The following is a 23,065-nucleotide window of genomic DNA, read 5'->3' on the forward strand; positions in this document are numbered from 1 at the left end:
TCCCTTTGTGATAACTCTCAGTTCGGGACACACAACCTTGCGAAAAACCAGCCAGTCTTCAAGCCCGTAGGCCACTCCTAAAGTCTGGTCTGTATTTTCTTCTCCTTCAGCTACGGTATAGTTTCACTCTACAGGCCTGGTAATCAAACTGATACCCCCATTGCTGTCCATTAGACATCCTCACTTGATCTTTCAGCGCAGTTGCGGGCGGTATTTGGGTTCTATACACACTTAGAAACCACTTTTTTGGCACATCGTATATTGTTGCCTTATACGTGGCCCTTTCTCTATGTTTCAGCCGTGGTCCTGCTTCCGTTGTTACGGTCATCACTGCTTTGCCACTGATCACAAAATCTTGTTTAGTGTTCTGGGGCCACATGTGTTGTTCTGGGTCTTATTTATAGTGGGTCTGCCATCAAATACAATCCCCCACGGACCTTCCTGCTTCATAGACAACAACCCTAAGGGCAATAAAATAGGGGGGGTGTGGGGCCATCCGTTTGAAATGTTCAAACACATCCCCCCCAGTTCAACGAGGTCCCTACACATCAATCATCATGACAACTTCAAAGGAATAGATGCAATATAGACATACATTAACACACACTCTAACACCTGACAACAAGAACAGGATGCCCTTATTTGGGCATAACCACGTGACACCTTCCCGCCAGGATGTCCTGACCGGATGCCCATATTTGGGCATGTACGCATCATCCAGACATAGGGTCATAAATCAAACGTTTGACGCGCGCCGTCTACTTTATTCTCTCCCCCCTTATATTAAAAGCAGTTTTTTTTTTACATGTAAGCACTATTATAGCGTTAACATCAATCAGTGGTTCAAACCACACACGATCCAAGACAATTTTCTGTTGTAACTCTGATGAAAAGCAAAACAGCAGTGTAGAGGAATACAATTCCAGTTCAATTTTAATGCGAATTTACAGTGCAAACAGAACTACAAAGCCCAAAATTACTCAACACATCAAACCACTAAGGAGTTATATATATATATATAAGTTAGATAAAAACACAAGTTAAATCAACATGGTTAAAACAGGGCTGTAGGCAGCACAATAACACTATCATTATATCATTATGATTACTCTTCATGCCACGTGTCTCAAAGAAACAGCTAGTGCACTGCCCAGTGTGCAATCACAGCACATGCAACAATGGGAAAGGGTCGTGCAACAGGAGTCAAAACATAACTGAACTCAAGAGATTCAAAGCTTTGATGTGGTTTTCAAAATGGTATTCATATTAGTGGATGTAACTTAAGCGTCTTGTGTTTTGTTTCAATGGAGAACATCTCAATGGCTTGGTCAGCATTGGTAGTAGTGGGGTGTTAAAACTAAGAATGTTCTCTCTAGTGACTAGTGTTAGTGATTCTGTCTGTTTTCAGCCTCTCCTTATTCTACATTTGAGTCTTCAAGTATTTACACTAATCCTTCACGTTTGAGCAGGAACCCTCAGAATATACATCACTCTGCATCTCAAAGCCCTGATTTCCAATTTAAAGCACTCCTTTTGACCAGAGAACTAAGTAGGAAAGTAACACACTAAGTAGGAAACAGGGTGCCATTTGGGAGGCAAATGGTGAATAATAAACTTCCCTCTCCTGGGAGGACCTTTCACCATGCATCATTCAGAAGGGCAGAAAATGTAGTGTTGAGTATCCTTCTCATTCACTTTCAACTTCACAGCAGCCTTGCCTTCTACAGCAACTTCAATAAATAGATCATTAATAACTTATGTCCTTCAATCTCCGTGTCCATCTATCTACTACAGCATGTCAGGTTTTTAAAATCACAAGCAACTAGTGATATTTTTGTAACATCTGTATAGAAGTGTTCAGAAATTCCAATACTTCAACATTTCACATTAGTAATAATGGAGAAAAAAAATCAACACTATAGTATTTACTATACATAAAGACAAGAAAACAAATGAGGAATTAGTAAGAAAAAGGGAAAATACGAGGGGGAAAATAAATCCAAAATAAGCGGATGGTACATTCCACACTTTGCTTAGTGTTGGGGGTGGGGGGATATCAGGGATTCCATAAATATATTCATGTGTATTAGTGTATAAGTCACACATCCATGTTAACAAAACAAACGTCAGTCACATTTTATTCAAGTTTTGGTCTTTGTAATGGTTAGCTATGCGTAGTGATGTCATTAGTCATATACTGTACATTGAGTGAGCATATTGTTCTCCCTTCAAGCATCACAGCCACACACTCCCCGGGCATGCCTAGAAAGAGCTGGTTAGGGAAGTAAGTGTCATATACATTTCCCATAGATCTATGTACAGCTACGGAACAAGAAGGCCAGGAGAGGTATCATCCCTCTGGAGGGTTTTTATTCATCTATTCAGCTCATCTCAGCTGTGTTTCAGGTGCCATGCAGAGTTCATTTACATTGGCAGGAAAAGGAGGGAACACCAGAGGGAGAGGATATAGCAGGAAAGGTGTTTCTAGAACGGTTTCTTCCTTATAAAGCCATTGCCGCCATCACAGCACTGCTCTCTCAGATAGCATAACTCTCTCTTCCCTCTCAATCTCTCTACAGCACTTAACCTACAAGGCAAGGCAGAGCGTCAAGGAGAGTTCCATAGTGTTTGTTCAGCTAATGTTAAGAAGTGCTGTACTAGCTAGCTACCATCTGTGTAAGTAGAAGCAGATTGCCAACGATGACAGAGCAAGCAGAAGGCATTAAAAACAAAACAAGGAATGTTAAGGTGTAACATACTTCAAAGGAATTTTACATAAATAAATTAAAAAGTATGCCCTTTGCGGCACTATGACAGGCCTGCTGCTAAAATAGCAGACTAAACTAAATTCCGATGTACACTCAACTGAGTTTAAAATCGGCTACTGCTAAAGGTGACAGAACATATTTTCTGTCACCCAATTCGTCTCCTGAAGGGTGTGGGGTGAAGGTGGGGGAGGTGTAACAGAGGAATGAGAGCAGGAACAAATCATACAAAGACAGCGAGGGGAAAGAGGATCATTCATTCTTCCACACTGAGGAGAGGTTCCTGGATGCCTTCCTCTCCCTTTCCCCTAGAGGGAGCCACTCCATCACTCGCGGGAACGGCCTACGATAGCCAGGATGTAGAGGAAAATGTTGATGATGTCGGTGTAGAGGTTGAGAGCGGCAAAGATGTACTCCTCTGGACTCAGAGCCAGCTTCTTGTTGCCCAGGAGGAGCTGGGTGTCCACAGCCAAGAACTACAACACAGAACATGGAGTCGGGAATAATTACTTCGAGGCAATCAGTCACGTAGGAATGAATCGTAACTCTTGCATACAGATCTGAGTATTTTGGTATTTTTTTATTAGGATCCCCATTAGCTGGTGCAAAAGCAGCAGCTACTCTTCCTGGGGTCCACACAAAAAAATACATTTTATGTATTAATATACAAGAACAGAAATGGCACATGTAGCCTACATATCAATAGATACACACAAACTCTCTTGGTCAAATAGGGGAGAGTAGGTACATCATCAGGATTTGCAGGTTAGGATTCAGCCCGTTATGCTGATGTTTTTCTAAAGCCTCAAGTTCTTAAAATGTTAACAGTGATGTTCTGCCATACTGCATTAGCCTGAAATCATCATATAGACTATACTGAATAAAATATCAATCATTTAGTGATGTTCTCGTCTTTAAATGGTCTTTCTTCATCCCTGCTCTCCTTCGCGTCCCACAACCATTGGTATTCATCCCTCTCTTCGGTATATCCCTCTCTTTTATCTGTCCTTCAACCTCCCTCCCTCTAGTATGTCTTATGTCACCATTTCCATGCTTTCCTCCAGGCATCATTAAAGGTCACTGGGCCCGCTTTTCCACCCCTTCTCTCCATATGTCCTTCCTTATTTTTTTATTTAACTAGGCAAGTCAGTTAAGAACAGATTCTTAATTACAATGATGGCCTACCTCGGCCAAACCCAGATGACGCAGGGCCAAATGTGCTCCGCCCTATGGGACTCCCAATCACAGCCGGCTGTGATTCAGCCTGGATTCGAACCAGGGACTGTCGTGACGCCTCTTGCACTTAGATGCAGTGCCTTAGACCGCTGCGCCACTCGGGAGTCTTATTCCTCCATCCTCACCAACATGCTGTCCTCTCCCCACCCCCTCTCTCTCCATCCTCACCAACATGCTGTCCTCTCCCCACCCCCTCTCTCTCCATCCTCACCAACACGCTGTCCTCTCCCCACCCCCTCTCTCTCCATCCTCCCCAACACGCTGTCCTCTCCCCATCCTCACCAACATGCTGTCTTCTCCCCATCCCCCCTCTCTCTCCATCCTCACCAACACGCTGTCCTCTCCCCCATCCCTCTCTCTCCATCCTCACCAACATGCTGTCCTCTCCCCACCCCTTCTTTCTCCATCCTCACCAACACGCTGTCCTCTCCCCACCCCCTCTCTCTCCATCCTCACCAACACGCTGTCCTCTCCCCATCCTCACCAACATGCTGTCTTCTCCCCACCCCCCCCTCTCTCCATCCTCACCAACACGCTGTCCTCTCCCCCATCCCTCTCTCTCCATCCTCACCAACACGCTGTCCTCTCCCCACCCCCTCTCTCCCCATCCTCACCAACATGGTAGGCCATCATTGCAGGTGACACAGTGGTGGTGGATGAGTTGACTGCCCCCCCTTACAAAGCTGTTTGAGCAATTTGAATGAAAACTGCTATTCATATGCAGCCCATTATTGATGCAGTCAAGTGACTCTACTTACACAGGTAAAGAGCAGGGCTCCCAGGGAGGCGTAGACAATGTGGAGGATCCTGTGGCGGATGAAGATGCAGAGGATGGAGAAGAGCAGCAGGACGATCAGACACACGAACAGAACGCCCCGGCAAGAAGTGAAGTCATACTTGCTCTGGATTGGGGTAGAAAACAAGGAAATTAGGGATTGTCAAGGATTGTTATTGAGTTGAGGTTAAAGCCTCCGCAAGTTCCTCAATTCTCACAGGTTCAGAACATAGTTCCTCAATTGTCAAGGCTATGGGCTAGCATGTGTTAGTTATAGCACGCGATAATACATGATAGTAATAGTACGTGATAGTAATAGCACGTGATATTTACAGTACACGATAGTAAGCAATATTTACAGTACGCAAAAGTAAGTGATATTTTCAGTACGCAATATTTACAGTACGTGACATTTACAGTACGTGATATTGACAGTACGTGACAGTAGGCGACAGTACGCAATATTTACAGTACGCGATATTTACAGTACGTGACAGAACGCGATATTTACAGTACGTGATATTGACAGTACGCAATCTTTACAGTACGCGACAGTAGGCGATCTTTACAGTACGCGACAGTAGGCGATCTTTACAGTACGCGACAGTAGGCGATCTTTACAGTACGCGACAGTAGGCGATCTTTACAGTACGCGACAGTAGGCGATCTTTACAGTGCGTGATATTACGCTATATTTACAGTAGGCGATGGTAACAGTAGGCGATGTAACAGTAGGCGATGGTAACAGTAGGCGATGGTAACAGTAGGCGATGGTAACAGTAAGCGATAGTAATAGCAGGCGATAGTAATAGCAGGCGATAGTAATAGCAGGCGATAGTAATAGCAGGCGATAGTAATAGCAGGCGATAGTAATAGTAGGCGATAGTAAGCGATAGTAATAGTAGGCGATAGTAAGCGATAGTAATAGTAGGCGATAGTAAGCGATAGTAATAGTAGGCGATAGTAAGCGATAGTAATAGTAGGCGATAGTAAGCGATGGTAATAGTAGGCGATAGTAAGCGATGGTAATAGTAGGCGATAGTAATAGTAGACGATAGTAAGCGATAGCAATAGTAGGCGATAGTAAGCGATGGTAATAGTAGGCGATAGTAATAGTAGACGATAGTAAGCGATAGCAATAGTAGACGATAGTAAGCGATAGCAATAGTAGGCGACAGTAAGCGATAGTAATAGTAGGCGATAGTAAGAGTAAGCGATAGTAATAGTAGGCGATAGTAAGAGTAAGCTATAGTAACAGTAGGCGATAGCAAGTGATAGTAATAGTAGGCGATAGTAAGCGATGGTAATAGTAGGCGATAGTAATAGTAGACGATAGTAAGCGATAGCAATAGTAGGCGACAGTAAGCGATAGTAATAGTAGGCGATAGTAAGAGTAAGCGATAGTAATAGTAGGCGATAGTAAGAGTAAGCGATAGTAATAGTAGGCGATAGTAAGAGTAAGCTATAGTAACAGTAGGCGATAGCAAGTGATAGTAATAGTAGATGATAGTAATAGTAGATGATAGTAATAGTAGGTGATAGTAATAGTAGACGATAGTAAGCGATGGTAATAGTAGGCGATAGTAAGTGATATTAATAGTAGGTGATAGTAAGTGATAGTAATAGTAAGCGATAGTAAGTGATAGCAATAGTAGGTGATAGTAAGTGATAGTAATAGTAGGTTATAGTACGTGATAGTAATAATACGCAATATTTATAGTAGGTGATAGTAAGTGATAGTAATAGTAGGTGATAGGTATATAGTAGGTGATAGTAGGCGATAGCTATTGTAGGTGATAGTTATAGTAGGTGATAGTAATAATATGCAATATTTATAGTGCGGGATAGGTATAGTACGTGATAGTTACAGTAAGTGATAGGTGATAGTAATAGTAGGTGATAGTAATAGTACGTGATAGTTACAGTAAGTGATAGGTGATATTTATAGTAGGTGATAGTAATAATACACAATATTTATAGTCGGTGATAGTTATATAATGTGATAGTAATAATATGCAAAAGTTATAGTAGGTGATAGTTATAGGGGACAGTTATAGTAGGTGATAGTAATAGTAGGTGATAGTAATAATACACAATATTTATAGTCGGTGATAGTGTAGTAGGTGATAGATATTGTAGGTGATAGTGTAGTAGGTGATAGATATTGTAGGTGATATAGTAGGTGATAGTTATAGTAAGTGATAGTTATAGGTGATAGTAATAGTAGGTGATAGTTATAGTACGTGATAGTAATAATACGCAATATTTATAGTAGGTGATAGTTATAGTAGGTGATATTACAGGATATTTATAGTAAGTGAAAGTTATAGTACGTGATAGTAATAGTAGTTGAATGTAATAGTACGTGATATTACATTATATTTATAGTTGGTGACAGTTATAGGAGGTTATAGTAGATGACAGTTATAGTAGGTGATAGTGATAGTAGGTGATAGTAATAGTACGTGATAGTATGTAATAGTATGTAATCGTACATGATATTTATAGTACGCGATTTTTATAGTGAAACTGAAACAAAAGGCCATGGAGGCAGAAAAAGACCACCTAGTATCATGGTTCACAACAAAGGAAGTGTGAGTGAGTGGTACTGACAGCAAGATGGGAGTAAGGACAGAGAGTGTGTGTTCATGCCTTTGTGTGTGTGTGTGTGTGTGTACTACCGACCTGTAATGAGAAGAGGACCACGGTGAAGCAGACCACAGCGGTAATGCCTACGGCCATGATGACCGTCTCTGTGTCATAGAAGCTGGCGATCATCCCCACCATGTAGGAAAGACTCAGGGTCAGGATGGACTGAGGACACACACAGACAACGTCAGGATTACAACCACAACATATCCCTCTCACAGAGTCTAATACAACTAATATGTAGACAGTCAGGTCATCACTCAAATCTGTGTTTCATCTCATAGTTGATATGAATCCCAAACTGCACCCTATTCCCTACATAATGCACTACTAAAAAGGCACCCTATTCCCTACATAGTGCAATACTTAAAAAGTAGTGCACCATCTACGGAATGGGGTGATACTTGGGATGCAGTCAGAGTAAGGCCATACCAATGCCACCAGGTTCCAGGGGTGTTTAGTATAATGAATAGGGCAGAGCCTTACCAATGCCACCAGGTTCCAGGGGTGTTTAGTATAATGAATAGGGTAGGGCCATACCAATGCCACCAGGTTCCAGGGGTGTTTAGTATAATGAATAGGGTAGGGCCATACCAATGCCACCAGGTTCCAGGGGTGTTTAGTATAATGAATAGGGTAGGGCCATACCAATGCCATCAGGTTCCAGGGGGGTTTAGTATAATGAATAGGGCAGAGCCTTACCAATGCCACCAGGTTCCAGGGGTGTTTAGTATAATGAATAGGGTAGGGCCATACCAATGCCATCAGGTTCCAGGGGGGTTTAGTATAATGAATAGGGTAGGGCCTTACCAATGCCACCAGGTTCCAGGGGTGTTTGCGGCGGAACTCTCCACAGCAGCTGAGGGTGATGAGAGACACGAAGAAGATGGCGTAGGACACGTAGTACGTCCAGGGGTTACGACGCACAAACAACTTGGCGTCGTCCACAAAGGTGAAGACGGCCACGAAGGAGAAGGTGACCATCAGCTGAACGGTCAGCACCAGGAACACCTGGGAGGGGGAGAAGGTTGGATAGACAGGTGTTATAGGACTGTTTCAACAAAGCTTTTGAATAACTATGATAAAAGGTCAGTCAACACATGACATTGGCTTTGGAAATAAAATCCTGAAACTTTTCTAGCTAACGGTGACTAACCCAAAATTTGCGCAACCGCGACACTCAAACGAGGCTGCAATGAAAACTAACGGGACTGTAGCGACTGTGTCGGCATCAAAATCTAGGGTGTGAACTACGTTTCTATTCAAGTGTCGATTGACATGGGACAGGGTAAGGGGGTTACCTAGTCATTTTTTGCGTCATCACAGCAAGCCATCATGACTCTCAAAAGCCGCTGTTAACTTTAGCGCCGCCCTTCAAAACGCTTTCAAATTCGTCACAAACCTAGGTATGTAATGACACATTATAGAAACTCTTTAAAGTGTTTAATTTACATTTTAGAGGTGATAAGGTAATAAGTTGGCCAGATCGGGTGAAAAAAGCAGTTTCCCCACACAACATCTCTCCTTTCACTATCCTCCCTTTTCACTATTCCAGTCCCATTATACTATAGGTTAACCTTCTATTCTGTTCTCATTCATGCAGTCTCCTCTCCTTCCTCACCTTTCTAATGAAGGCCTGTCGAATGCTCTTGTCCTCAAAGCCAGAGTTGGTGAACTCCTCATTGTCGTAGTAAGATGGTGGCACATCACCATGGTAACCGTCCCCCATGGAAGCTGAAAACCCCCGACAACAACAATAACAAAATATTGGCAATCAAATGCTTGTCAATTGTTAGACCACCGCATGGGTCGTTACTAACACAGGTCATTGAGTGAGTTCTATATTGATAGTTATTGATGTGTCAATCAGTTAGTCAGATGGTTAATGAAGGACAGTGAAATAAAGACGCACAGGCAGCAGTTTCCAGGGATAATTATACGTCCATCTAAGAGGAAAACCAAACCGCGACCAAAATAGAAAGAATTTCCAAACGTGCCTTTTAAAACGGAAAACTGACATAGCTTTATGTGCCATAAGCAGGAGTGAAGACTTTCGTAACGGAATTAATTTAACTGTAACCGAATAATGATGGAATAATGATGTGGAACACATGGGTAGTTAAGGTTCCAAAACTGCAGTATAGCCTGAGAGTTACCTACGGTGTGTTACAGTGTAGGAAAGAAGACTCCACTCTGGAGTGACCAACAAAAAGCAGTCTCTGAAAACACATTCTGTACTAGTAGATGTCAACTTCCTTCCACTCACCGTTGGGGTCACCAGGGCACCCTGGCTGTGCAGGTTGCTGGTAGGGCCCCGCGGGGTACGGGGCCTGGGGATAAGGCATCTGAGGGTACGGTCCCTGTCCAAATCCAGGACCTCCCTGGGGGAACCCGGGCTGACCATAGGGTGCAGGTTGATCGTAGGGTGCAGGCTGGCCGTAGGGTGCAGGCTGGCCGAGGTATGGAGCTTGCACTGAGGCCTGGGTGTAGTTGGGAGGGGGTATCCCAAACCCGGGCTGGGGTGGTCCGTAGACGTTGTTGTGGAGGGGGTTGTTCTCCCCCATCAACCCGGGGTAGATGTTTTTGTCCTGAGACATGGTCTGTTTTGCTCACTGTTGGCCTGAGGAACAAGGAAACAAAGCAAAAACATGAGTTAAACCTGTATGGCATTTACATGCACATACCACTGTGTTGGGTGAGAGTTAGCATTTGAGATAACATGACTAGCTGGAGTTTTGGAAAGTGAGGCAGTGGAAGGGAAATTGTGAAACATAGTGAACTTAGACTATGATGATGTTCGACATCTTCTCTAATTTGTCATACCGGTTAGCCTAGTTGTCAGCATTAAGTTCATAAAAGACATCTTAGGCCAATAACATGAGGAAGTGATTTTCTTCTCCTTGCTTGTTTTACTCCCTCCCTCTAACAGGAGGCCCCGGGGAAAGTAATGAAAGTCTTAGCACAGTTTTGGCCACACTGCTAAAAATACAAGCACTGCATCTGTCCGATTACTAAAAAGGTGATGAGAATGAGGAAGCAGGCTGGCAAAAGGCCCAGGCAGCAGCCAAGTGGGTCTTCCTGAAACCCCCAGAGAGTTTTCACACAAAATTGACGGTATGTTACATGTAAAATGTTTTAATTAAGAATCGGGCAATGTTTATATGACCCCCTTTCAAACAGTCCCATTTTTACCACTTTCTTGCCGGTTTACCCCTTTTATACATCCCGTTGCGCAGCCGGCACCGGTGACGGGTGGGAACAGTGGTGTGCTGATGTGGGTGGGCGTGTGCCGATGTGGGTATTCTATTCAAAAGAATAGAATAGCATATTTTAAGTTTAATTATGTCACTGGTTTGTGCAGCCTAGGCCATGGCTGTGCCATTCAAATGAAATCAATATAGTTCATTAAAACAGACAAGACACAATTACATTCCCCTGCCCAACACACATATTTTATAGTTAAAAATTAATAAAATATTTTCCCCAAACAAACTTGAGTGTCGCAGGAACAAGCTTTTTTTAAACAGAAAAAGTGATATCTTTCCGATCGTGTATAGGAATCAAATGTCTGACCCTCAGTAGGATCCAAATAGGTCAGATCAGCTTTGCAATAAATTACTTCAACCAGACCCCTCTCAAGGAAGGAGGGAACTGGTGGGGGTTAACACCTCACGCCCTGTTGTAAATCAAGGACAGAACATTCAGGTTTCCCTCTCCAATGTTCAGAGGAATGTGCCTTTGTTTCAGACTTTTCCCGACGAAACTCTAACACAATCTAAAGCGAATAGTGGAACAATATTTCTAACATAGAACATGGGGAATGGTCTGAGGCGATCTAAAGAACACTAACATAATTTTGGTTGTTATTTTGATGTTATTAAAAATGTTATAAAGGAAATACTGTAAATTGGAAAGTACACCCACTACATGTACGACATCCGCGTTGTGCATGAAATATGAACAATGGTGAAAGTGTTTTTGTTAAGGGACATGATTTTAGGACCCATAAGAGATAATTGTTTACATAAACTTTGCACAGTGACAAGTCACGCCCTTGAGTGAGGTCAGGGAGTGTGTCAGCCTGACGGAACCGCCCTTTCTAACAAACTGTATAAAATGATTGGTTAATAATTAACATATCAGACCAGAGAGACGTAGAGCTGCAACTCACGTTTAAAGTGGTTTGAACTCTGAAGCTCTACACAAGGTAGAGATGATAAAGTAGCCTCCCGGACAATCACGGGTACGGCTGATTAACTATCCTAAGTATCTAGAAAAGCAAATTAAAGAGGGACCACTCTACCACTCTGCTCAAACCACTATAGTACGCTACTCTCATCAGCCGTCGATGGGAACCATCGACACGGCTGGCTAGCCTATCTTCCATAGCGAATGAAAGGAGAATAAAAAACATTCAGTTCTGTTCAGGACTACAACGACAAGTCACCGGATACCGGACGACTGCAGAGGAGAACAGAGAAAACCCTTTTGGACAATCAGAGCTTTAAAAGCGTGACGCGAAAAAGGCCCAAAAAAAACTTTCCAAGATGGTACGGTTCCGAGAAGAGCCACGGCGAGCCGAGGAATTTCACGTAAATTCTTACTCCAAGCGGGCGGCGGTTCGTGTGTAAAGTATAGGAGTGCTATAAGTGAGAGTAGTTTCAAAAAATGTACCAATGTTAAGTGTCTCTGTCCCTCTTTCGCCCTCTCCATGTCTTTTGTAACAAGCAGCCATATTGTTGTTAGTCCGCTAGGGACCTGTTATTAATGTATTAACTTCTTTGGGGTAGGGGGGGGCAGTATTTTCACGTCCGGATGAAAAGCGTGCCCAGAGTAAACTGCCTGCTACTCAGTCACAGATGCTAGGATATGCATATTATTAGTACATTTGGATAGAAAACACTCTGCAGTTTCTAAAACTGTTTGAATGATGTCTGTGAGTATAACAGAACTCATATGGCAGGCAAAAACCTGAGAGAAAATCCAACCAGGAAGTGGGAAACCTGAGGTTTTAGTTTTTCAACTCTTTGCTTATCCAAGATACAGTGGGAATGGGGTCATGTTGCACTTCCTAAGGCTTCCACTAGATGTCAACAGTCTTTAGAAACTTGTATGATGCTTCTACTGTGAAGTGGGGGCGAATGAGAGGGGATTGAGTAAAGTCTGCCATGAGCTGACCATGCGTGTTCATGTGAGAGTTAGCTTGAGTTCCATTGCATTTCTGAAGACAAAGGAATTCTCCGGTTGGAACATTATTGAAGATTTATGTTAAAAACATCCTAAAGATTGATTCTATACTTCGTTTGACATGTTTCTACGGACTGTAATATGACTTTGCCTGAACTTTTGCCTGGACCTGCCCTCTCGTCGTGAGTTTAGATTGTGTACTGAACGCGCAAACAACAAGGAGGAATTTGGACATAAATGATGGACATTATCGAACAAAACAAACATTTATTGTGGAACTGGGATTCCTGGGAGTGCATTCTGATGAAGATCAAAAGGTAAGTGAATATTTATAATACTATTTCTGACTTCTGTCGACTCCAACATGGCGGATATCTCTTTGGGTTGATTTGTCGTCTGAGCGCCGTACTCAGATTATTGCATGGTTTGCTTTTTCCGTAAAGTTTTTAAAAAATCTGACACAGCGGTTGCATTAACCTCTCTTGGGTACGTGAGACGTTAGCATCCCACCTCTTCAACAGCCAGTGAAACTGCTGGGCGCCAAATTCAAATACAGAAATACTCATTATTAAAAATGCAGAAAACAAAACACATTTTACATAGGTTTAAAGATTAACTTCTTGTGAATCCAACCACATTGTCAGATTTTAGAGAACATAGCCCAGCAGACAAATCATTACAAACAGTAACCAGCCAAGTAGAACAGTTACACAAGTCAGAAATAGAGATAAAATGAATCCCTTACCTTTGATGATCTTCATATGGTTGCACTCAGCAGACATTCATTTACTCAATAAATGTTCCTTTTGTTCGATAAAGTCTCTTTATATCCAAAAACCTCAGTTTTGTTTGCGCGTTTTCTTCAGTAATCCACAGGCTCAAACGCAGTCAAAACAGGCAGACAAAAAATCCAAATTGTATCCGTAAAGTTCATAGAAACATGTCAAACGATGTCTATATTCAATCCTCAGGTTGTTTTTAGCCTAAATAATCGCTAATATTTCAACCGGACAATAACGTCGTCAATATAAAAGCTAAACAAGAAAGGCACTCTCTCGGTCTCGCGCATGAAAAAGCTCTGTGACACTTTAGGGTCCACTCATTCAGACGGCTCTTACTTCCTAATTTTTCAGAATACAAGCCTGAAACAATTTCTAAAGACTGTTGACATCTAGTGGAAGGCATAGAAACTGCTATTTGATTCCTAAGTCAATGGATACTGTAATGGCATTGAATAGAAAACTCCAAAACGTTCCAAAAAATGACTTCCTGAATGGAATGGATTTTTCTCAGGTTTCCGCCTGCCAAATCAGTTATGTTATACTCACAGACACTATTTGAACAGTTTTGGAAACTTTAGAGTGTTTTCTATCAAAATCTACCAGTTATATGCATATCATATCTTCTGGGCCCGAGAAGCAGGCAGTTTAATTTGGGCATGCATTTCATCCAAAATTCCAAATGCTGCCCTCTACCCTAGAGAAGTTAAGGAGAAGTGGATCTAAAATGCCATGTATAACACTTGTATTTTCATCAACATTTATGATGACTATTTCTGTAAATTGATGTGGCTCTCTGCAAAATCACCGGATGTTTTGGAACAACTGAACATAAAGTGCCAATGTAAACCACAATTTTTGGATATAAATATGAATTTTACTGAATAAAACATACATGTATTGTGTAACATGAAGTCTTATGAGTGTCATCTGATGAAGATCAAAGGTTAGTGATTAATTTAATCTATATTTCTGCTTTTTGTGACTCCTCTCTTTGGCTGGAAAAATGGCTGTGTTTTTCTGTGACTTGCCTCTCACCTAACATAATCGTTTGGTTTGCTTTCATCGTAAAGCCTTTTTGAAACCGGACACTGTGGCTGGATTTACAACAAGTGTATCTTTAAAATGGTGTAAAATACATGTATGTTTGAGGAATTTTAATTATGGGATTTCTGTTGTTTTGAATTTGGCGCCCTGCACTTTCATTGGCTGTTGTCAAATCAATCCCGTTAACGGGATTTCAACCATAAGAAGTTTTAAAGCCCTCACTAACATTGAGTGGCTGCTGCCAACATACTGACTCATCTCTAGCCACTTTAATAATGAAAATAATGTATGTAATAAATGTATCACTAGCCACTTTAAACAATGCCACTTTATATAATGTTTACATACCCTACATTACTCATATCATATGTATATACTGTACTCTATACCATCTACTGCATCTTGCCTATGCCGTTCGGGCATCACTCATTCATATATTTTTATGTACATATTCGTATTCATTCCTTTACACTTGTGTGTATAAGGTAGTTGTTGTGAAATTGCTAGGTTATATTACATGTTAGATATTACTGCATGGTCGGAACTAGAAGCATAAGCATATCGCTACACTCGCATTAACATCTGCTAACCATGTGTATAAATTCGATGTGTTTAACACAAATACCTACAAGAAAAGACAGTCATCCAGAGCTTCCAGGAAACTGTGCCCCCAAAGGATGTTGTTTGGTTTGTTAAATGTGATATGCCGTAAGTATCGGCAATTTTTTTTTTACTTCGCTACTTTCTAATTTCTCTCCATGCCACTTTCCACACAAGCCTAGTCCCGCCCTGTCACTCAAAGAGCGCATTTGTCGTTCACTTGCGTTCAGACTGCATGGGCAATGCAACAATGTTGATGACAACGATGCTGTTTTCACTTTTTAATATAAATCTACTAGCGTTCTATAATTACACTATTAGTTTGTGTTTCTTACATGTGCAAACAGCTACTTTGTCTTTTCTTGTCAAATTGGGCCTAATCGCTAGTTAGCTGGCTAATAAATGTACTGAGTCAGAGCAAACGTAATTAGCAATACAGCCTGATAATACCAGTGATGGTGTAGAACTAAATCAGAATGTTTATGCAACAGTGTCTTCTAAATCAAAGAGGAATACGCGAAGCATGAATATGTTAGTTACATGAAGTAGCTAAGAGAAAAGTGTTCAATGTAGCCAAAGGTTATAGGGTCCCCTTGGCTTGTACAATCAATCAGGCAGTGTACAGCAGTTAACCCACTGTTCCTAGGCTGTCATTGTAAATAAGAATTTGTTCTTAACGGACTTTCCTAGTTAAATAAAGGTTAAATAAAATATTAAAAAATAAAAACACACACAGCACTAATCCTGTCTCTCACACTCAATCTGACAAGCAAGAGAAAGCAGCAGTGGCAGATCACCAGCATCAGGCACAGTCTCCCTCCCCCCTCCCCCCTCTTTTTAGGCCACATTGAATAATGGTGTTATTATGAAACACTGACTGTCCCATTTCCCCTGGCTGCCAAAGCCCGTCTGTCCTGATCCTGTCTCACTAGTCTGACCACAGAGGACCCGACCAGATGGGTAACATTCATTGGCATCCTGCTCTACAACATTCACATTACAGAGCATAACAGATTACAATAGCACTATTCCCTATATAATGCCACTACTTTTAGCAAGAGTAAAAAAACAAAAGTAGTCACTAAATAGTGAATAGTGTGTCATTTCAGACACAGGCAATCTTTATCATCTGATAAGTCCTGGCGACTGTTCTAACAACCGTAACAATGCTGGTTACAATTTCAATTTTATCCTCCAGAATCTCAAATATACTGATGGATGAAAAAACTATTCTTTATGGATATTTAAAATTGTATTTATTAATTCCATTAATTAAATTATATTACGAATAAGAATGGTGGGGTTGTTAATCCAAAGTTACAGCCAAAAGCTGTAAAACAAAGTTACTTTTGTCCTCTGAAGGGGGACAAATGTGTAAAAAAAGACTACTGTAGACAAATCAATCAATAGGATCAGTTAGGGACTGTCTGGGACTAAATAGCAACTTTGCTGACAGCACAAGCTTTCAACGACACCCGTCTTTCTGTCATTCTCTCTCTTTCACACGCATACATAGATTTACAGGTAAACCAGCTCTAGGAAATAGCCCAGCGAGCACACAACATTGTCACTGATATTAGCTAGAAACATTGATCAAGAACACCCAAGGCGCGCCCATTTGATTTGCCAAACCTGTGTGACAAAACTGATAAGGTTACAGTGCTAGTTATAATATTTGGTTACAGTCTAAGAAGATGCTTAGTCACTTCCCGTCTTGCAGGGGACTGTCAGTGAAAGAAAAACAGCACTTCTCTGCAGCTCTAAACATGCTAATTTAATTTCAGCCATCCATAACAGGAAATAGGCTAGACAACAATGATTAATTTAGCATTTTACCTATTTAGACCCATTGATGCTGTGTTATTCATACACTACTGGCCCATATCTGTAGTGCAAGCCAAGGCAAGGCCAAGATTAGCATAACGTTGTAATCTACAGCTATAGACAGCAGCCAGACAGTAGTAGACACCTGTCTCAGTCCTATCCAGATGAACCACACAGTAACCCAGAGCCCCTGACTAATCAACATGTGACAGTGACACACAATCACATCATGTGATCAACTCACCGTTAGTTCATGTAATGGTAAATGCTTCACCAACCAAATTGAATGCTTTCCACCAGCATGCTGTCAGCTAGTTGGACAGCCATGGTTGGGGCACATCACAAAATTGTCTGTTTGGGCTTATTGTCAGGGCTGTGACGAAACCAGTATCACAATATTTTTTCGATGGCAAAAATTCAAACACGAAGCAGATGAAACTTTTTGGTCCTTCAAAAACCTGTATGTAATATATTGTGTGCTATAGCTTGGAAAATAAATACATGTGACTCTGGATGACAACATAATGATGTTTGTTTCCAACATTAGGGCTGTTCTCCTGGAGAAGTAAAATCCGCTTCGTGTCTTGTTTCCTTGCCACGATATTAACGAGTATCGCGATACTAGTATCGTCCCGGCCCTACTTATTGTCACAACAAACAATGTCATTTCCATCACAGGTTCCAACATGCAACCAGTTCATGCCTCAATGTCACAATGACCAGTGGTCTACTGTAAACTTCGTTTTTTTAGAGCACGATTGGGTAGAATGATTAAGAAGAGAATGCTTGCAACACTGTTGAGTTCTATAAACTGAAATATCCTCTTAGGAGGGAGTCGCCTCATGGATGAAGAGAGTACCACTATCCCTGGCTCCTACCGATATTGGGTTATCCCCAAATGGCACCCTATTCTCTATGTAGCGCAGTACTTTTGACACGGGAACAATATGGAGCCATTTGGGATGCAGACATAGCCCTTTGCTGCATTCACTAGGAAAATTAAAGGGGAGACTCACCGTCTCCCTGCAGTCCACACGCAATTTGCACAATAACAGGAATCACCTATATAAAACAAACTGTGTGTATGACTGAACTTCAGAAAAACTTAGCGACGACTGACATCTACACAAAACACTGGGGCTTATATATGGTGGTCAGAACTGTTGCTCTGCTGCTAGGGCGAGCAAGATGCCTAACGCTGCTGGGGTGGGGACTTGTGTTTTCTTTGATGTTTTAATTTAGATTTTTATTTTATGCACAAAGGTGTATATTTATAGATATAAATACACATAGATACACAGTTGAAGTCTGATGTTTACGTACACCTTAGCCAAATACATTTAAACTCAGTATAACAATTCCTGACATTTAATCCTAGTAAAAATTCCCTGTCTTAGGTCAGTTAGGTTCACCACTTTATTTTAAGAATGTAAAATGTCAGAATAATAGAAGAGACAATTACTTATTTCAGCTTTTATTTCTTTCATCACATTCCCAGTGGGTCAGAAGTTTACATACACTCAATTAGTATTTGGTAGCATCGCTTTTAAATTGTTTAACTTCCACAAGCTTCCCACAGTATGGTGGGTGAAATTTGGCCCATTCCTCCTGGCAGAGCTGGTGTAACCGAGTCAGATTTGTAGGCCTCCTTGCTCGCACATGCTTTTTCAGTTCTGTCCACAAATTTTCTATAGGATTGAGGTCAGGGCTTTGATGGCAACTCCAATATCTTGACTTTGTTGTCCTTAAGCCATTCTGCCACAACTTTGGAAGTTTGCTTGGGGTCATTGTCCATTTGGAAGACCCATTTGCGACCAAGCTTTAACTTCCTGACTGATGTCTTGAGATGTTGCTTCAATATATCCACAATTTTCCTTCCTCATGGTGCCATCTATTTTGTGAAGTGCACTAGTCACTCCTGCAGCAAAGCACCCCCACAACATGATGCTGCCACCCCGTGCTTCACGGTTGGGATGGTGTTCTTCGGCTTGCAAGCCTCCCCCTTTTTCCTCCAAACATAACGATGGTAATTATGGCCAAACAGTTCTATTTTTGTTTCATCAGACCAGAGGACATTTCCACAAAAAAAACAATCTTTGTCCCCATGTGCAGTTGCAAAACCGTAATCTGGCTTTTTTAATGGTGGTTTTAGAGTAGTGCCTTCTTCCTTGCTGAGCAGCCTTTCAGGTTATGTCGATATATGACTCGTTTTACTGTGGATATGGATACATTTGTACCCGTTTCCTCCAGAATCTTCACAAGGTCCTTTACTGTTGTTCTGGGATTGATTTGCACTTTTCGCACCAAAGTACGTTCGTCACTAGGAGACAGAACGCGTGTCCTTCCTGGGCTGGATGACGGCTGCGTGGTCCCATGGTGTTTATACTTGCGTCCTATTGTTTCTACAGATGAATGTGGTACCTTCAGGCATTTGGAAATTGCTCCCAAGGATGAACCAGACATGTGGAGGTCTACAATTTTTTTTATGATGTCTTGGCTGATTTCTTTTGGTTTTCCCATGATGTCAAGTAAAGCGGCACTGAGTTTGAAGGTAGGCCTTGAAATACATCCACAGGTACACCTCCAATTGACTCAAATTATATCAATTAGCCTATCAGAAGCTAAAGCCATGACACAATTTTCTGGAATTTCCCCTGATGTTTAAAGGCACAGTCAACTTATTTTATGTAAACTTCTGACCCACTGGAATTGTGATACATTGAATGATAAGTGAAATAATCCATCTGTAACAATTGTTGGAAAAATGATGTGACATGCACAAAGTAGAAGTCCTAACCCACTTGGCAAAACTATAGTTTGTTAACAAGAAATTTGTGAAGTGGTTGAAAAACAAGTTTTAATGACTCCAACCTAAGTGTATGTAAACTTCCGACTTCAACTGTGTGTATATATATATGGCAGGGATCCATCATCGGTTAGCACACTGGATGGTGAACTAGGCTATACAATGCACTAGAAACAGTAATGACAGGACGTTTCATGTCTTTGAGACTAATGTCTCGGGTCGCTCAAATTATTCTAATTTAACATGAAGTTAATGGGAGTTCAATCAGGAAGTCCTGGTCTGAATGCATCTTCTTGCATTAAACTTTGGTTCAGTTGTACAATGTAATTTACATTACTTCCTTAATCATGGGCACAGCGGGAACGTTATATTTGTTTACAAATGGTCTCATCAACAGCACAACTTCATGTCACTCCTCCTCCTCTATCAATTAACCATGTGTGAAATGCCAGTCACTTATTATCCTCTAGCCAATGAGCCACAGGAGAATCATGTAATTCCACCATACTTTCTAATAGACCAACAGGCATAGCTGTTTAATTATCACCTCCCTCTCTTCACTCATGGGTGGAAATCATGAGAAATACATTTAAGCTACTGGTTACCGCTCGTCCCTCTTACTTGCAGCAAAAGTTTACACCGTCAACCCTCCACCCAACCCCACCAGCTGAAGGTCCCGTCATCTGAACCTCCTTCAACCAAGCCGTGCGGGTTCTGATGCCAGCTGCCCATCAAAGGGCTAACTTCCATCCCGGGCATCCATCCCCCGGAAGACAGGGCCATCCACCAAAATGTATATTTGAATCAACTGTAATATTTGCATTCAGTCGCTGTTGTTCATTGGGGCGGCAGGTAGCCTAGTGGTTAGAGCGTTGAACTAGTAACCGAAAGGTTGCAAGATCGAATCCCCAAGCTGACAAGGTAAAAATCTATCGTTCTTCTCTTGAACAAGGCACTGTTCCTAGGCCATCATTGAAAATAAGGATTTGTTCTTAACTGACTTGCCTAGATAAATGAAGGTACAATTATTATTATTTTTTTATTCAGTTAGGCTTTAAGGCTCTCCTCTATGTAAACCTGCATACCCCCCCCCCCCCCCCCCTCTCTCCAGCTTTCTCTGATAGTAAAATAAATAATAAAAATCATAAGTGGTTTGAGCAGCTATTTCCATGGCTGCCATAGAGATCCAAAAAATGGCTGGACCTGATTCAAGCCCATCACATAGAACGATGTTGCATGCTTCAACCGCATAAAGAGCCAGAAGGTATTAGCAATTGCACCCTCCTTCTCATACTTAATGTTACCCGAAAGCACGGTAGATAAAAAGTACGATCCAAATGAACCATAATACAATTCATTAACAATAATGCACAGACGAGCTCTCAAAAGGCAAGCCAGGAGAAGGAAGTGTTCTTGTTTGCAATGAAATTGAATGCGTGCCAGAGTTAAATTAACTTGCTCCAGATTTGCCTAACGCGGCATCATGCATGTCCAGAAAACAGCATGCATCCCCAGGAGGACAGTGTTCCAGGAATATTCCACTAGTCAACAGCTAGGGCTAGGCCATAAAAGGGAAAACAGTCCAGTCCCAACTTCAACTGTAAAACCAGGAACAGACAGTAAAATAAAGTCAGAAAAGATAGCCCTAAAAGACTAATTTGAGTCTTTTCTTGTTGAGTACAATTGAAGACCTTGAAGTCAATCACAATGAGGCTAAGTATGAGACTGCTTGTCAATTTTTTATTATTTTTTCATTTTGAATTGTGTGCTTGTTGACATGTACTGCATCGATTGACAGAAACATAAGCATTCCGCTGCACCAGCCATAACACCTGCTAAACAGTGTGTGACCAATAAAATGTGATTTGATTCACATTTCTAGAAAGAAACAAACGTCAGCTGCATGAACTGACAGCAACTGCTTGAACCCAGGGGCCACGTTTGATGATATATCAGCACTAATAGGAATCTACTATATGCATTGCAACAAAGTAAACAATTGGACAGTAGGCCTATCTGAAAACTTAAGCCCACACTGCCTGGTGCATTCTTTTCAGCTAACTGGCTGCAACCAAAGCACATTTACTGTAAACATTGACAACATCCCTGTCTGCCTCATAATACAACTAGTTAGCTAATAGGCTAGCATTATATAAACAATGCATCCGGGCATTACAACCGGTTTGGTAATCCAGGCTTTTCACTTCGCCCATCATATTAGTGCTGTACATCCACAGGCCTAAACTAAACCACGATGGCTGCGTTTACACAGGTAGCCCAATTCTAATATTTTGTTTCATTCATTGGTATTTTGGCCAATCAGATCCGCTCTGAAAATGACCTGATGTGAAAAGATCTGATTGGTCAAAATACCAATTATTATAGAAAAGCTCAGAATTTGGCTGCCTGTGTAAACGCAGCCGATGGGCGTAGCATCAATTCGATGCACCTTGCCTCCGCCGCTTGATGAAATTATCAGAATGGCTACAAGGGGAGCAGGTTGCACGACTGTCGAGACGATTGGCTAGTTAAAATTAACTAACATTTCATGACAGAATATGTTATTGCGTTTCGAAACGAAACTATAAGAGGCTAGCAAGCCAACACTGGCGACTACCTACATTTTGCTAGCCACGGTTAAAAATAAAACCTAGACAATAGCAGATTTAGCTATCCATTCATAATTTCGAGAAAGTTGTAGAACAAGCATTTCACGCCTCGCATCAACATTGTAGCTGAAAATCTAGGCTAACATAGTAATCAGTTTTTTTTAACCAACTGTGTGACATTTTATCCCCAAAGTGTTGTCATCATACTCCAAAAATATATTGCAGTATTTTAGTTATTGATATAACGTTAGGCGATAAGATACACCATCTTTGTTCATTTACTAAATAACGGCTGTTCAAATAGCTAGCTACGTTAACAGCCATTGGGTAGCTACTGCAAGTTGTTAGCTAGCTTGTTTATACTGCTAAAAATGAGAAGCAATTTAGCAAATAATTCCCAAATAAAAAGCAACCTTACCTTTTTTAGTACGTGTACCTTTAACCAAGCAAAACAGTGTAGCTAACGTTAATATATTATTCAACGCCAATCCCCGTTGAATTGATGTTTCGCTTTCGAAACCCTGCTGTCTCCTCCGATGTAAAACGTGCAGTTAGTAAGATTCTGGACAGCTTTTCACGCAATAGCGAGAACTACAGTGACTGGCGTCATCTCACGATATTGTCATGTGCTTCTGTGTAGGAATCACGAAACCTAACACAAATGTATATGCTATTTTAATTGAAAACAAATTACATTCACCGTTGAGTGAGCAGTAGTAACATGTTTTGATGTCAATACAATATGACTATGGTAAGACAAACTGTGACTCATACATTTGGGTGCCAGC

General features: G+C 41.4%; 1 protein-coding gene across 1 annotated transcript; it reads right to left on the reverse strand.

Annotated features, from left to right (window-relative positions):
* Positions 1–915: 915 nt before the first annotated feature.
* grinaa (glutamate receptor, ionotropic, N-methyl D-aspartate-associated protein 1a (glutamate binding)) lies at positions 916–22,976 on the reverse strand. The gene is made up of 7 exons (XM_055877108.1): positions 22,696–22,976; positions 9,692–10,045; positions 9,047–9,159; positions 8,236–8,436; positions 7,462–7,590; positions 4,760–4,903; positions 916–3,241 (listed from the first exon to the last, which is right to left on the reverse strand). Exons 2-7 carry the CDS (start codon positions 10,020–10,022, stop codon positions 3,092–3,094), a joined length of 1,068 nt encoding a protein of 355 aa, XP_055733083.1. The 5' UTR covers positions 10,023–10,045; positions 22,696–22,976; the 3' UTR covers positions 916–3,091.
* Between the last annotated feature and the right edge of the window lie 89 nt (positions 22,977–23,065).

This window comes from Salvelinus fontinalis, chromosome 22 (assembly GCF_029448725.1).
Source record: "Salvelinus fontinalis isolate EN_2023a chromosome 22, ASM2944872v1, whole genome shotgun sequence".
Classification (NCBI taxonomy): Eukaryota; Metazoa; Chordata; class Actinopteri; order Salmoniformes; family Salmonidae; genus Salvelinus; species Salvelinus fontinalis.